The sequence below is a fragment of the Orcinus orca genome, chromosome 13 (genome assembly GCF_937001465.1).
Source record: "Orcinus orca chromosome 13, mOrcOrc1.1, whole genome shotgun sequence".
Taxonomy (NCBI): domain Eukaryota; kingdom Metazoa; phylum Chordata; class Mammalia; order Artiodactyla; family Delphinidae; genus Orcinus; species Orcinus orca.
In genome coordinates, this window is record NC_064571.1 from 61,512,064 (window position 1) to 61,529,169 (window position 17,106).

Genomic DNA, 17,106 nt, shown 5'->3' on the forward strand with positions numbered 1-17,106 from the left:
TAACAATTTGTATGGAAAAATAAGAATTCTCATACACTGTTTATAGGATTGTAAATTGGTATACTCTGAAGGATAATTAAGTAATAGAAAATAACAGTGTATTTAGTCTATAACTCAGCAATTCCACTTCTAAGTATATACTTTCAAATTATTCCACATGTACATAAGGAATTATGAAGAAAGGTGTTCAATAAAGCATTGTTTATAAAAGCAAAAAAATGGTGACCTAAACATCCATCAATAGGGAACTAAATTTTTTTTTGAATTTTATTTTGTTTTTTTATACAGCAGGTTCTTATTAGTTATCTATTTTATACATACTAGTGTATATACGTCAATCCTAATCTCCCAATTCATCCCATCACCACCACCCACCCCCCCAAGAGGGAACTAAATTAAGGCATATTATTCATACAATGCAATGCAACATAGCAACTGAAAAGAGTGAAATAAGTTTACGTATAACAATATGGAAAATTTTCCTTAAAAAGTTGATGCATAAGCAAATTACAAAGTGTTATGTACCCTACAATGCCATTTATGTAAAATTTTAAAACCAAAGGCCATTTATTCATTGTTTATGTAAACAAGTGTATGTAGGAGTGCATTAAAACTTTCAAAGGAAGATTGCACACCAACTTCAAGATAATGGCTACCTCTGAAATGAGTACAAGAGGATCTCAATTGTATGTGTAGCATTTCATTAAAAAAAAAAATCTGAAACAAAAAAAATTTTTTTGCAAATTTTTACTTTTACAACATGAAGGGATACAGAATCACCATATCCTGAATATCTGAATTTGTCTTTCTCTCAAGGCCTTGAAAAATTGAAGTTCAACGCTAAACCTGACTTGGAGGAAGTAGATAGTGGTAAAAATAAAAATGTAAATGAACAAAAAGCAAAGTCTATATTTTGGCTCATGAAAATTAAAGTCTAAGAAGTTTTAAATAAAACCTCAAAAACCTGTATCTGTCTGTGGTCTTGCTTTCATGACCATCTTCTATTATTTATAAAGTAATATCATCTAAGGTACTAGGTATTATGGCTTTTATTGTGCTGGTGCTCTTTGTGGGTAGATTTCTGGGGTTTCTTTTTATTTTCTTTTCAAATAATCAGCAATGTGTCTGTTGATACTATCTGAAGGTTATCATGTGAACTTAATACTAAAATGAAAATACCAAGTCAAGAAAAAAATCAAGAAGGCCCATAAGGTGCTATACAACCTTGCTCACCTAACAGAATTATCTAATTTTCAAACTCATGTATTCTCTTAAAGCCCACATGAAATGGAAGAACAATGAATTTTATTATGGGGTAATATTTTAACCAAAACTGGAATAAGATTTAACTTCTGAAAGGGAGGTTTCTGAAGCTTTATATACCATTGTGATATAAATAACACTTTTAAACCCATGGTTTGATAGAGCAATATAGCTAAAAGGTTGACAGAAGAAAGAAAATTGGGCAGCTTAAAAAAGAAAATGAACTAAAAAGTTTTCAGAAATAGGGAAAGACTTAAATGTAAACTGAAAACATCAATGTGAACTAATGACTTAAAAAATATTTTAGGGCTTCCCTGGTGGCGCAGTGGTTGAGAGTCCGCCTGCCGATGCAGGGCACACGGGTTCGTGCCCCAGTCCGGGAAGATCCCACATGCCGCGGAGCGGCTGGGCCCGTGAGCCATGGCCGCTGAGCCTGCGCGTCTGGAGCCTGTGCTACGCAACGGGAGAGGCCACAACAGTGAGAGGCCCGCGTACCGCAAAAAAAAAAAAAAAAAAAAATATATATATATATAATTTTTTTTTTTTTAATGATTTTTCTTTACCCTGTCCCTAAAGGGGCCAAAACAGCCACTGGTATCATCCTGCCTAAAAACAGTACTACCCTACACTCCCGATTTTGGTATCTAGTACTATTTCTCACAGAAGTGAACCAATGCTGCCAGGACGGTAGCTGATTCCAAGTCTTGGAGCAGGGGCCCAAACCAAAATCAGTCGAAACAATATTACCAAGAAGCAAAGATGCCTTCCAAGATGTTCACGCTAGTTCTAAGAAGGGAAAAGAACCCTGGCAGGCCCACTGATGAGCCTGCCAGGGTCATGAGATTTTGAGCCTTTAGTCATCATCACCTCCACAACTAATTAAATGAAATTAGCTGAGACGAAATAAGGCATAAATCCGTAAGTCCACGATGATACAAAGAGAGGCATGCAGAAGATTCTAATAATGTTTACAGAAAATGCATTCTACTGATCTACCCACTCAAGTTTTAATCAACAACGAAGAATATAATTAGATGTTTTTCTTTTCGTGTGTAAAACTAATAATATCAGCCAATTGTGACTGACATCTATTTTACTAAAAGAAGTCAAAATCTCTAGGTGCCTCTTGCAAAGCATAAAATTTACATATGGAACATGTAATTGTCATTTGCTGTTTTAATTTTGCTATCAAGGACACTATGTATCAAGGCTACAACCCATCTTAAATGTGGTAATGGGATTATGACTGTATCTCACCATGACCAGTTGTTTCTGTCCCAAGCAGGTTATAAGAGGACATGCAATCTAAAATTGAAACAAATATATTTTATAAAACCTTACTTTCAAAAAAATGTTTACTTATTTAAAAAGTTTGTTTCTAGGTGTTTATTTAGAAAGATGTGTTAGATCTTTCTGTATCTTATTCCTTTCAAAACAGAAAAAGAAACAAATTGTTTTCATTTCTTTGCTTTTGTTTATTTTTCTAAAGTAGAGCTAAGGGGGAAACAGTTTCTCTCCCTCTATTTATTTTTAAATTTTTATCTTATTCTGGATTATAGTTGATTAACAATGTTGTGTTAGTTTCAGGTGTACAGCAGAGTGATTCAGTTATACATATACATGTATCTATTCTTTTTCAAATTCTTTTCCCATTTAGGTTATTACAGAGTATTGAGCAGAGTTCCCTGTGCTATACAGTAGGCCCTTGTTGGTTACCTATTTTAAATATAGCAGTGTGTACATGTCAGTCCCAAACTCCCAATCCATCCCTCCCCCCACCCTTCCCCCCTGGTGACCATAAATTTGTTCTCTAAGTCTGTGAGTCTGTTTCTGTTTTGTAAATAAGTTCATTCATATCATTATTTTTGAGATTCCACATGTAACCGATATCATATGATATTTGACTTTCTCTTTCTGACTTACTTTGCTTAGTATGATAATCTCCAGGTCCATCCATGTTACTGCAAATGGTATCATTCTTTTTAATGGCTGAGCAATATTCCATTGTATATATGTACCACATCTTCTTTTTCCATTCAACTCTCCCTCTGCTTTCAATGCCATTCATTGTCCATTATTGTCTAGTCCATTATTAGGGCTCTAGTACATCTACTCTCGTACTCTTGCTAACAAAGGCACCCACGATCAAGCAAGAGAAGGGGATGTCTTACTTGATATCAACCTTAAAGTTTTGATATGTCTAGTTGTTTTTAGCGGTATGTGACTACTATTCATGGATTTCACAAATCCCTCTTGAACCCACATAAAAAAATTTATGTCTACACCATTACTTGAAATTAATTAAGTCCCATAATTATCTTCTTTTCGTTTGTCCTAAACTTATCCTAATCTTATCAAAGGTTGCCTGTCTTTCTAGAATACTAGAATTTCTTGAGCAAGCCTGTGCTCAGCTTAACCAGGGTCTTTTAAGATTAAGGGCCATTGATCCTTTTGGCCTAAACTCCTGCATCAGGGCTGCCATCTCTTCCCTCAGTCTAGCAGATCTTTTCTGGCTAGTCTTTAGTTCCACTATGTCCCTTCTAAGGTGTGATTGCCAAAACTGCACATAGGACTCCTGGTGAGGAAACACCACAGATCTACATAAGGTAAGATAACCATCGGTTTGTCTTCAGTAACTCTCAATGATGCGCAATGTTATGGTTGGATTTTTATCATTATCAGAGTCCTAAGCTGCTCTTCTCTATACCCATAATAATTAACAAGTGTCTTTTCTGAGTTACAGTTCTAAATTATTTAGAACTATTTTAGATTCCTTTTAAACATTTCATTGCCTGGACTTCCCTGGTGGTGCAGTGGTTAAGAATCTGCCTGCCAATGCAGGGGACATGGGTTCGAGCCCTGGTCCAGGAAGATTCCATGCCATGGAGCAACTAAGCCCATGCGCCACGACTACTGAGCCTATGCTCTAGAGCCTGTGAGCCACAACTATTGAGCCCGCATGCCACAACTACTGAAGCCCATGCACCTAGAGCCCGTGCTCCACAACAAGAGAAGCCACCGCAATAAGAAGCCCACGCACCGCAACGAAGAGCAGCCCCCGCTCACCACAACTAGAGAAAGCCTGTGTCAGGCAACGAAGACCAAACGCAGCCAAAAATAAATAAATAAAAATTAAAACAAACAAAAACCATTTCATTGCCTATTTCAAAACCAGTCTACAACTTTTCCTGTTGTTCAGGAACACAAATTTTTAAGACCTTCTTGTTATCTAGATCTAGCATTTGTGGCTCTTCTCTCTCTGAAAGATTTTTCATAAGTTATTTCTCCAGTTCTATATAAAGATGCTAAGTAATTCCAGTCCTAGCATTGATCTCAAAGACCTCATCAACCATTTACACTTCTTTATCTATGAAATCACCCTTAAATCCCTACACTTTGTTTCCTCTTTCCAGATCCCCTCTCCTTCTTCTGATTCTATAGTTATTTAGCAGATCACTCATTAATTCAAGAAATAGTTACTGGCATCTACTCAGTGGGAGGCACAATAATAGGTGTTAGGAATACGATGACGAAAACACAGGGTCCCTGTCTTAAAGAATTTCAGGCTATGCTACATTCACTGGTGCACCTTTATTTACTTGCCTATTTTACTCCTTAGAAACACTAGTCAGGCACAATTCCTTTTTTCATAAATCATTTGTTTTTCCCCTAAAAGAACATTATTTATGTTCTTGATTGTAGAATTCAATGAATTACCCATGCAAGGATGAAACTGAGTCACTTGTACATTCTCAAATCTTTTTAGGTCTGCACTGCCCAATTCAGCAGCCATTAGTCCCATGCGGCTAATTTTAAATTAGTTACAATGAAATGAGATTAAAAATTCAGTTCCTCAGTTTCACTAGCTACATTTCAAGTGCTTAATAGCCACATGTGGCTACTGGCTACCATATTGGGCAGCACAGATTTAAACCATTTCCATCATCACAGAAAGTTTTATTAGACAGTACTTTTTGGACAGTCCTTATGCAAGGGGTCACACAGTGGCCACATATAAAAACAGGTTACACATTTTGGCAAACAATCACTGTCTTCCTCAATACTCATGTGATGCCACCTAGCACTAGAGTAAGTTACATTCTTTTTGTCATTGAGGTCTAAACTAAAATACTGACCTCTATGGAATAGGGTTTTAATTGTAACATAAGACAAAAGAATCACTCCTTTTTATGCCTTCTTAGTAACAGAATATATGACTGGGAATGTATAATGAAAGTACCTAAGTAATAGCAATAATGCAATAAATAATCAATTCAACATGGGAAACATCTTAAAGAATCTTACCCTCCTTCACTTTCCGCTTCCTCTGAACTATTACTTGTTGCTGAACTTTGAACTGTGACAAGCCTTCTTTTTCTAGCTCTGTGCTGAGGACTTATCTTGTGAACAGTTATCTTCCCTCCAAGTTCGCCTTGGATATATTCCTCCAGCTTTGGAATGGCTTCTTTAAGAACTCTGATTTCCTCTTTGAGTTCTTCCATATTTGTCAGTAATTCATTTAACTTCTCCAATATCTGAAGTTGCCTTCCTTGAAAGATCGCTGCTGTTCCTTGGCCATTAGGCATTTCATCTTGCAAAGGCATCAAATCAAGCGAATTACCCAGAGAAAGAAATTTAGGTAAATCCATTGCTGTCCTTGGTTTACGAACCTTGTGGTACCACAGAAGCAGCAAGCTGATTCCAGTAGTTCCCACCATGATGCCAAGTATCATTTCTTTGTTTGTGGAACGAGGCATTTCCTGGTTTTTGTTTCTAAAATTAAAAGTATAAATGTAAATGAACATTGTTTCTGTCTTTCCCAAGACAAAAATATTAGGGCTTTTTCAATCAACAAAAACCAAGTCTACCTCATCACAAAAAAATTTAATAACACTTGATAAATCACAAACTAAAATAAACTATGAGTAATTGCCTCTATAATGTATGTGGCTGAATAGAAATACTACCTGTATGGATATTACTGACAACCAGTGTAAAGTATCAACTGTAATTCAGAATTTGTATTCTACTTCTGATCTGAAATTTACTCTTTACTATATATTTTTAAAGGGTATGATAGAGGTAAAAGCATCATTATAAATTTCTGAAAAAACTATTTAAGAATTCAAATTATGCTTAACTGTGTCTGAACCTTTTATTTGTATAAAATTAACTAGTGTGCTAATATCTGGGTTTTATCTAATCTTTAAGGAAAGTCCAAGAAAAAGCTCTTCCTTGGCATCTAGTTAACATTTTGTACTCCAATTTAGAGTGATAAACATTTTAAAATGGGCTTTGAGATATAAAATATACAAAGAGTTGTGGCAAGTTTGTAACCACCTCATCTCTTTTATTCAACATGGAAAGCAGAGATGCTAATATATGTGCAGGCTTTACCTCCCTTCTTCTGACCTGGAATTCTTCTGCTTCTTACATTTCTATTTCTGTCTGAGGTCTTAATGTTTTTATTTTCTTTCAAATGTTCACTTATTTTTAAAGTAACAAAAAAGTAATTTCTTTGACTCCTTTCTCCTTCTGAACTTTCACAATTTTGCATCAAAGACCCAAGCTTTGGGCTACACGGGCCTAAGCTTCCATATAAACTTATAAACTTCCATATAAACATAAACTTGTTGCATATAAACTTAGCTACTTTGACAAAATGCACCATAATCTTTCTTTACTTCATCCACTCTTCACTAGTTTTATTGCTTATCACTGTTCTTAAAGAAGGCCACTAAAGGAAAACAATAATATAAATCCCCCTTTCCTTCTGAGACTTTAAAATGGCAATGAGTATATAAATACAAGGATAAACTTTTGTAATGAGAGTAAAATATAATAAGGCTTTTATACACTTTGAAGTTTCCAAAATTGTTTTCCCATCAATTTCCCCTATTTTATAAACAGGTAAACACCTGTATTAAATTTTGTTTGCAACTTGGGAGAAATGATACAAATAATGGTAAACTGTCTGTTACGAAATTAAATTTGCAAATATTTCGGTTTGTTTTTCCTGACACTTTCTCAAGGAGCAAATTATTATAGCACTGACACCCTTAATCCCTGATAAAAGGGAAACAAAGAGGAAAGTACTATGATCTCCCCAGGTTTCCAGTTGAAGGCAATTTCTGGACTATGGCACAGGGAAGGGAAAACCAAACAGAGCCTGGTAATCTCACTGAGTTGAAAAGAGATCAGAGTTCAGAGAAACTGAAGCACCCAGAATTTGTGCCCACTTTGTACTGAAGATGAGGGAGTTATGCAGAGAAAGAATTCCAGAAATACGCATAAGGCTATTCTTGAGTCTTTTTTTTTTAATTTTTAAAAATGTTTATTTATTTATTTCGGCTGCGCCAGGTCTTAGTTGCAGCACGTGGGATCTTGGTTGTGGCATGCAGGATCTTTAGTTGTGGCATGTAGGATCATTGGTTGCGGCATGTGGTGTCCTTTTAGTTGCAGCCTATGGAATCTTTAGTTGTGACATGCAAACTCTTAGTTGTGGCATGCATGCGGGATCTAGTTCCCTGACCAGGGATTGAACCTGGGCCCCCTGCATTGGGAATGCGGAGTCTTAGCCACTGGACCACCGGGGAAGTCCCTCTCCTTGCACCTTTAATTGAATACCAATCTGCACATGCATAGAGTGAAACCCCACTGAGCCAGGCAAAAAACAATTTCAAGGGAAAGAACAATTACCAGGAAGCTGTACGCTGAACTATTCCTAAAGATTACACAGAACTGGTAAGTGTTCAAGTGTTTACCATCCAGAGTGTAGAGTGTGTATGAGTTACTTGAGACTTCCAGTAGAGGCTTCAGAAGGGTAATGGCTTGCTAATGCAGCTAAATTAACACTAGAGTTAAGGCTATTTAGACCTGCTCTAAAATAGATTAAAAATGAGCCTTCAGGGCTTCCCTGGTGGCGCAGTGGTTGAGAGTCCACCTGCCGATGCAGGGGACACAGGTTCGTGCCCCGGTCCGGGAAGATCCCACATGCCGAGGAGCGGCTGGGCTCGTGAGCCATGGCCGCGGAGCCTGCGCGTCCGGAGCCTGTGCTCCGCAACAGGAGAGGCCACAACAGTGAGAGGCCTGCGTACCGCAAAAAAAAAGAGCCTTCAAAGGATCAAACTGATTCACAAGTAATTTAACTGCCTTCAGTAGAAAGTCCAACACTCTTTATAGGAATAGAAAAAATCCAGAACTCAACAACATAAAATCACAATGTTGACCATCTAATCAAAAATTACTAGACATGTAAAAATGCAGGAAAATGACAGAGGTGATATAATTAGCAGATAAGGGTTTTAAAACAACTATTACAGATATTACGTTCATTATTTAATATAAATATTAAAATATGCTAAAGGAAAATATAAACATGACGAGGAAAGTTATAGAAGGCATTAAGCAGAACCATATAGAACCTCTAAAGATAAAAAATAAAATAACTGAAATAAAATTTTACTAAATGAGATTAACAGCAGAGAAACACTACAGGAAAAAAAATATATCAGCAAACCCAAAGACATAACAATAGAAACCATCTGCTATAGACTAAATATTTGTGTCCCCCCAAATTCATATGTTGAAATCCTAATCCCCAAGGTGATAGTATTGGATGGAGTCCCTTTAGGAGGCAGAGCCCTCATAAATAGGATTAGGGCCCTTATAAAGAGACCCCAGAGAGATCCCTTATTTCTTCCATGACATAAAGTTACAGCAAGAAGGTACCAGCTGTGAACCAGGAAGCAGGCCCCCACAAAACAGTGAATCTGCCAGTGCCTTGATCTTGGATTTCTTAGCCTCCAGAATGAGGAGAAATAAATTTCTGTTTTATATAAGCCACCCAGTCTACAGGATTTGTTATAGCAGTCCAAATGGACTAAGACAGCATCCAAAATGAAGCACACAGATTTTAAAAAAAGACTAAAGAACAAACAAACAGAAAACCAAGTAGAGCCTATAGGGTAATATCAAGCAGTCTAAAACATATATAATTAAAGGGAAGAAAAAGAGGGGTAACAAAAAAATTTGAAGGAAAAATGGCCAAAAAAATTCCAAGGTGGACAAAATCTATAAACCCAGAGATCCAAGAAGGTCAACATAATCCAAGAAGAATAAATTAAGAAAACCAAACCATGGCAAAACATTATTAAAATGCCAAAAACCAGTGATAAAGAAATGTGAAAAGCAGCCAGTGATGGGAAAAAAAGACATATTATGTACAGAGAAAAAAAGATAAGATTACAGCAGACACTGTCTCCAAGGCATCACATCAGAAACTATTCAAGCAAGAAAACAACAGAGTGACCTCTTTAAAGTGCCGAAAGAAACTGTCAACTTGCATTTCTACACACCCAGTAAAATACTTTTCAAAAATGAGGGTAAAATAATGAATTTTTTAAACAAAGAAAAGTTGAGAGAATCCATTACCAGCAGCCCTTCACTACAAGAAATGCTAACAGAGGTTCTTCAGGCAGAAGGAAAATAATAACACATAGAAACTTGGATCTATACAAAGGATGAAGAGCACCAGTAGTGGCAAACATGTGGCAAAATATAAGTCATTTTTCTCATTTTAAGATTTATTCATAAAATATTTGCTTACTACAGCAAAAATGACAATAACATATCATGAGGTTTTTATCATATGTAGAAGTAAGAAAGTAGGACAACAATAGCCCAAAGGCTGGGAAGGGAAAAAGAGAACATACTGTTGTAAGGGTCCTAAGTTTATAAAGCAGTGTTATAATAAAGAGCCACAGTTGTCACAGCAAAGGAAACCATAAAAAAGACGAAAAGACAACCTCCAGAATGGGAGAAAATATTTGCAAACGAAGCCACTGACAAAGGATTAAGCTCCAAAATATACAAACAGCTCATACAGCTCAATATTAAAAAAACAAACAACCCAATCCAAAAATGGGCAGAAGACCTAAGCAGACATTTCTCCAAAGAAGACATACAGATGGCCAACAGGCACATGAAAAGCTGCTCAACATCATTAATCATTAGAGCAATGCAAATCGAAACCACAATGAGGTATCACCTCACACCGGTCAGAATGGTCATCATCAAAAAATCTACAAACAATAAATGCTGGAGAGGGTATGTAGAAAAGGGAACCCTCCTACACTGTTGGTGGGAATGTAAATTGATACAGCCACTATGGAGAACAGTATGGAGGTTCCTTAAATAGCTAAAAATAGAACTACCATATTGAAATATGACTTCAGAACTGAGAAAATCAACTGGGAAAAAAACTAAAATCAATGGAGCAGGTATTTGTTTTAAATAATCACAATTAGAGAATAATAGCTCAAGCTATGTTTGAGTTTTATATCAGTATAAAATGAATGTGCTTCTAAGCCAATAATTTGCAAAATGCCACTCATTAAAAATCAGAACATCTGCTTGCCTGCAGTATAATTTCAAAGGTTATATTACATCATTTACATAACTTTAATACATTTAATTATCACATTAGTAGTAGACACTTGCACTTTAGTATAAAAACACAGTAATTTAAAAATATATTGACTAGGGAATTCCCTAGTGGTCCAGTAGTTAGGACTCAGTGCTTTCACTGTTGGAGCCCTGGTCAATCCCTGGTCAGGGAAGTAAGATCCCATGGCATAAAGAAAGAAAGAAAGAAGGAGAGAGAGAGGGAGGGAGAGAGAGAAGGAAGGAAGGAAGAAAGAAAGATTGATTCTTGGTTTAAAATATATATAGAGAGAGAGACTAGATAATCAGATACTAAGTATTATTCCTGTCACATTTCAATTTGTAAGGTGCTAATAATAATGTAAAATAATAGACATTTTATTATAAATTATTGGCATCTAAAATTAATGGGTAATACATAATTAAAGGTTGTTTGCAGAGATGAGAATTAAGAATTTTGCTGAAATAGTAAATCATCAAAATGTTGACTCTACTGAAATTTCTGCATTAAAATTCCTTTGTAGAACCCGTCATAAAACATTAACTTCAGAAAACATTTAATTTTCATGTTCTAGTTTTAATTAAAATTAATGTTTAGAAATGGAAATTATGCTTTACCAAGTTACTTACAATGCTTTCAGCAATATTTAGCATATATATTCACTTAATTCATCAGCAGATTCGTAGGAGGAAATACATAAAATATAGAACTCTGATAAACTCGGAAGATGGATGAAAATTTTTGCAAGGGTAAAGGCACAATATGGACTATAAACGACCCTAAGTTTTAAGTTTCCCAAGGGAATTGCTCTGAGACCTTGAATTAGCGATTAGATTCTCCACAGCGACCTGGATAACTTGATACTTTCTAAGTGAATTCTAATACTCACATTTCTTTCGGTTTTCATTTTTTTTCCTATTTTATAATTTCTTTTTCATTTAGGGCTCCCTGATGTTTGGCTTATTTGCAAATGTTTGTCCCACTGAAAATCTAGCCTTCATTTTGTGTAAAATAGGTGGAGAATCTGATCAAAACAAAAACGTTTGCTGAAGTTTCAAAGGTAAGAAAGACCCAGGGAGCCCAGGTGAGAAGCGAGCAAGTGTCTCCGGCAGAAACTCATCGGCGTTTGCAGGGACCCGACAGGCCGAGGCAGTACGCTGCCCGCTCCTCACGCACCCCACGCCAGGCGCCCGCGCGTAAATACTGGCGACCTCCGGGGTTGAAACTTCCCAGGCACCGGCTGGGCGAGGGCTGCGCCAGGGTAAACTGCTGCAAGCCCTCTCTACCGCCCTGAGGAGGATGCCCCCCAGGCTTGCGGACTCCTAGAGGACGCCCGCACGACCCGGAAGTGCGGTGGCCGCCGCCGGAAGTGCCTCCTCGATCCTCGGCCGCATCCCACCCCGGACAGCCGAGATGCACACTGCCCACCTGCGCAGCGCGAGTTCTCGCCGCGCCGGCCTCTCTGCTGTCGGACACCGGGGACCTGCCGACGGGGTGGCTGGGAGCGAAGCGGCGGGCGGACAGTAGTCCCGGAGCCAGCGGGTCCAGAGGTCCGGCGCCGCGGCCGCCTCGTCCTGACCCAAATAGCCGAGGCGCCGGGGGAGGAGCCCGCGCCGCTCGCCCCGCGGTTCCCGCCTCTTCTCGCCGGGCGGTCAACTCACCGGGGCGGGCTCCCCGAGCACCTTTTACAAACGGAGACAAGTGCGCTCCGCCGGGCGCCTCGGCCCGTACCGGACTTTGCTGCCCGGGTGCCGACTCCCTCAGAGCTCGTCTCCCCGCCTCGACCACCGCGCCCTGGCTCAGGGCCAGCGCGCCCGGCCCGGCGGGAGGCTCGGCGCGCGCTTCCTGCCTCCAGCGCGCTTTCTCCCATCACTGCCGCTCCCGAAACCCACCCTCCCTTCGGTTCTTTCCCGCCCCAAACCCACCCCCCTGCCCTAGTTTCACCCTTCTTCTGTGCCCCTTTCTATACACAACCTTGAATCCTCCGTACGACAGAGTCAAACGTGTACGTCTTGCATCACTTACTAATCAAGTTATCCTAAGTTCACTTTAACTCACTTTCTCTTTTAGTGAGCTAAATCCCCAGCCTCTCCATCCTCCCCTCAACCCCACCACCATTCAGAGTTGCCTTTAGGCAAAAACCACTATCTTCTCAGATGCCCGACATTCGAGATTTTATCCAGCTTCGCTTTCTGTGGTTTGTATAATGAAAATAAAATTCTGCCAAATGAACTCTTAAAAACTGCACATTCACTCCCTTCTGTATTGTCCTCACTTTGAGCTTTAAATTTAGGCTTGCAGTAAACAGTCTTGAGTACTAAATTCCCTACCAATGTGCTGAATGGAATTAAAAACGGATGCATTCCTATTTATCAAAAAACAAAACAAGCAAAAGAACTCCTCTAAAGAATCAGAAGCTAATTTCACAATCCATACAAAACTATTCACTAAAGGAGATTCTACAGGATCTTGAAGACCATAAAACGTTTTCTGAGCTTTAAGCAAGCTGCATTGAAGAGTAAGTAAGTCTAGCCACATCATTTTATTAAAACTAAGTTATATTTTGGAAGGCAGCAGACTAATACTTAGCCTCTAAGATTTGAAACTATAAAGCACTCCTAAGAACCACTTTCTTTCACACTTTGTTATGGTTTACAAAGATATTACAATATAATGCTAATGTTTGCTTTATTTAAAAAATACAACATAATATAAACCTGTCTAGCAGGGTGATCCCTTTTAATGAGATTTCTTTCCAAAAGAAACTTTACTGTCTCTTCAATAACACTTAAAAGAAGCTTGAAGCACCTTGAGATTTAAGCTTGTCCAGAAGGAGTCCACTGAGTTGTTCACGGCTGCATCCTCAGCACACAGCACGGAAGAGGTCTGCAATAAAAATGTGGAGTGTGGGCTGAGAACAGGGCTTTACCAACCCTCTGCTCCAAAAGAAAGATGTCAGCTGGTACAGACGTGTTCTTCAAGTTCAGGGAGTGGGGTAAAATAGCTGGACTCTTTCAGTATGCCTATGTAACTAACACCTGTTCCCCTTGATTCTGTTTCTTGATCAGTAAAATTATCTGTGAGGTAGAAACTCACAGAGCGGTGGCCATTGATCTTTGGTAAAGTTAAAACTAAAAAGTAAAGAGACGAGCTATATTCGCCAGGCGCTGGTGTAGGGATGACATAAAAAAGAAGGAATTATTCTACCTATCTCTACTAGGAATGTGGTCTCAAAGGAATGTCTGAAGGGGAAAAAAAATCACTAGGAATCTCAGAGATGCTGTTTTTCATGGACTGAATGTTTGTGTTCCTCCAAAATTCATTCTATTTAAGCCCTAATCCCCAACGTAATGGTATTTGGAGGTGAGACCTTTGGGAAATAATTAGGTTATGAGGCTGGAGCCCTCTAGAATGGGACGAATGCCCTTATAAGAAGAGACCAGAGCTCTTTCTTTTTCTACCATGTGAGGATACAATGAGAAGCCATCTGTCTGCAACCCAGAAGAGGACCCTCACCAGAATCCAACCCTTCTGGCACTATGATCTCTGATTTCCTGCCTCCAGAACCATGAGAAATAAATGTTTGCTATTTAAGCCAGCCATTCTATGGTAATTTTTTATAGCAGCCCTAACGAAGACACTTGTATTCATCACAACTAGCACAGCATTACAGTCAGCTGACACCGCTGGTGTACAGGCACTTCACAATTTGTCCCCACCTACTTTTCCAGCTTTTCTCTACCATTTTCACCAGACATCAATCCTTCACTTCACCTATAGGCAAACTACCTTATTTTCTTTCCATAAATCACACGTTTCCCCAGTCTCTGTGTTTAGACTGCTCTCTGTGTCTGGAATACCCTACTCTTTGCCACGTGTCAAAAAACAATTCATCCAGTTTAATCTGCATCCCTTGAGCAGCTACTCTACACATTCTCCTTCTCTCCCAAAGAAGAATTCCTCCAGGCCCCGCCAAAACTCTGCAGGATAAGGAGTTTCCATGAGTTGAAACCCCCTCCCTGCTGGTTTTCTGCACCCCGCTCTCACGTACACTATTATTACCGCTTGGTCAGTGACTGTCGTGCCCTTGAGCTGAACATCTTGAAGGCAAGGATGTATTTATCTTTGTACCCCCAGTGCCTGGCACAGTGCACATACTCTATATAATAAATAGTTGAAAAAAATTCTTTGAAAGTATATGTACACTCAAGAGGAAAGCATTAAGAAATCTGCCGTCCTTTATATGGTAGGAACATGAGAAGTGTATGTCAAGTGTATGTTGGAGAGGGGGGTTTGTTTTATTTTTATTTCTTGGCTTTTATCTAAGTGGTTTATATCTAGGAAGAAATTGAATGACAAAGCTGGTGGAGGAAGGAGCCATCCAAGCATAATTGAGGCTCCAAATTGCCCAAGTTATGTCTGTAAATTGGAGGGAGAACCAACAGCCACAGCAAAAAGACTGATTAACTCTTATACTCAGTTCCTGCTTCATTCTTTATATGAATTATCTTATTCCATCTTCCTAACAGTCTACTGAGGTAAATTACATTACAGGTGAGAGTTTGCTGCCTATGATGGAACATTGGAAGGGGACTCTTCATACCACCTTTTGTAAGTACATCATAGCACTTCTCAAGGGATAGTGTTCTGTCTGCATCTCCTACTTCAGTTACTTGGGGTTCAGCCTTCTCTGCTCCCTCTATGGGAACTGAACCTCCAGACAGAGCACTTACCCCTTGGAGGGCTTCCTTGTAGGGGTCTGCCATTATCTCTAAACCACAGGGTATAAAATTATGATGATGGGTCTATCACGTTCACTGTAGGCTAGGAATAGAGTTTGGGGAAAAATAGTCCTGTGTCTAATATTAACAGTTTTGGGCTTATTTTAATTTTAGGGTATCCTTAGAACACAAGAAGATTATTCCCAAAATTTCTGAAAAGATACCTATGACTAAATTGGACCTTCCAAGGGAAAAATGCCTTCTTTGAGAAAGGTATGAGGATAAGTTTACTAACTCTTTCCACAAGACTAAGCAATTAGTGTAATAAATTATTAATCACATAAATACAATAAAATAATTGACCCAATATTCCTGTACTGAACGAATCTTAAATGGTATTTTAAAAAGACATGTATAAAAGAGGTTAGAAACAATATTTATGTAATATAATTTAGCAATTCAATGTTGAATCAATTTGTTAAAAATATAACTACCTCATTAAAGTATAGAATTCTTATAAGAAAATTTTGTTTTGTTAGAAAAATTAAGTTTCTATTCAATGTCATGTTCAGAAAGGCATATACATTGCCTGATTGATACTAACTTTGGTCAATGATTATCAGCAGTTTTTCCATGACACATAAAGATAGGAATGAAGATTCTTCAGATATTCCAGGAGATTTTGTAAGTCACATTATTACACTGAGTTTCTGAAGTCACCCTGTTAACAGCTTTGGATAGTCTCTAAAATGGAACTCAACAAAGTCATAGCAAAAAGTCACTTTACCCCTCCCTTCTGCATTCTTTCTTCATCTTGAGAGAAAATGTTCAGGGATATCTTTGACAGTATGTATGTCAACTTTATAAGTCAAGGTCAGTTTCATTGTTTGTGGCAGATTGAAAAAAAAGTCAAGTGTTGGTCAGTTAGACAAAATATTGTTACAATATATGCATGTATAAATTAGTTAAAATAACTGAATAGTTTTAATTATATATATAAATTAGAAAAAAAGATTTCATTTAGGACTTGGATGGCAAGTCAATTTTGTGTAAGGTTCTCCTGGGAAAAAAAATGGGGTTAGCAGTTTTCCAGACCCACTGTTCTCAGACTATCCAAAGAAAAGTTATTTTCCCCTAGGAACAATATCTTTCTAGAAATTGTTCAGGCAGCCTCTTGGTATGCAAATCAGTCTATAAAGATGGTCACTCTTCTGATGCAATAAAGACACATTAATTAATCAACCGTTGTTAAAACTTTTTCTATTTCATAAAAGTTGTATTCCTATCTTTATAATTAAGACATATATTTGGACTCTCATTGAGAGAAGTGAATCTAGAAAGAGATGAAATTCACCACTATGATGATTTTAGAAGAAAGCTTGTCTCATAAAGCAAGTGACCAAGCCATTTGTATTGTAATAGAAAATAATTGTGGTTTGTTCAGAACTGAGAACATATCTTATCATAAAGTCATGCTCTATAAATCGTGGTTTGTTTCCTAAGTAACCCCATAAAATCCTTCATAATCCATAGGATACCATGCTCTATGGTTTTCACTTGAATTCTAACTCAGAACTGCTGATGTCAGGAAATCATCTATCTGTGCTATGACCTTGGCTGCTTCCACTTAAAAAAAAAAAAAAAGTAACCTTGACCTTGCCAGCTGCAGCAGCTGAT

General features: G+C 38.1%; 1 protein-coding gene across 2 annotated transcripts in view; it reads right to left on the reverse strand.

Annotated features, from left to right (window-relative positions):
- RMDN2 (regulator of microtubule dynamics 2) overlaps nt 1–12,270 on the reverse strand; it is a 67,358-nt gene extending 55,088 nt beyond the window's left edge. The window contains exons 1-2 of one of the 2 annotated variants that reach the window (XM_049696467.1): nt 12,137–12,270; nt 5,569–6,036 (exon numbers count right to left, since the gene is read on the reverse strand). In XM_049696467.1, the coding sequence (XP_049552424.1) occupies nt 5,569–6,020 (452 nt within the window). In that variant the 5' untranslated portion in view covers nt 6,021–6,036; nt 12,137–12,270. Of the gene's footprint in view, nt 1–5,568; nt 6,037–11,597; nt 12,049–12,136 lie in introns of those variants that run through there. The other variant, XM_049696466.1, reaches the window with a different exon arrangement.
- Nucleotides 12,271–17,106: the final 4,836 nt, after the last annotated feature.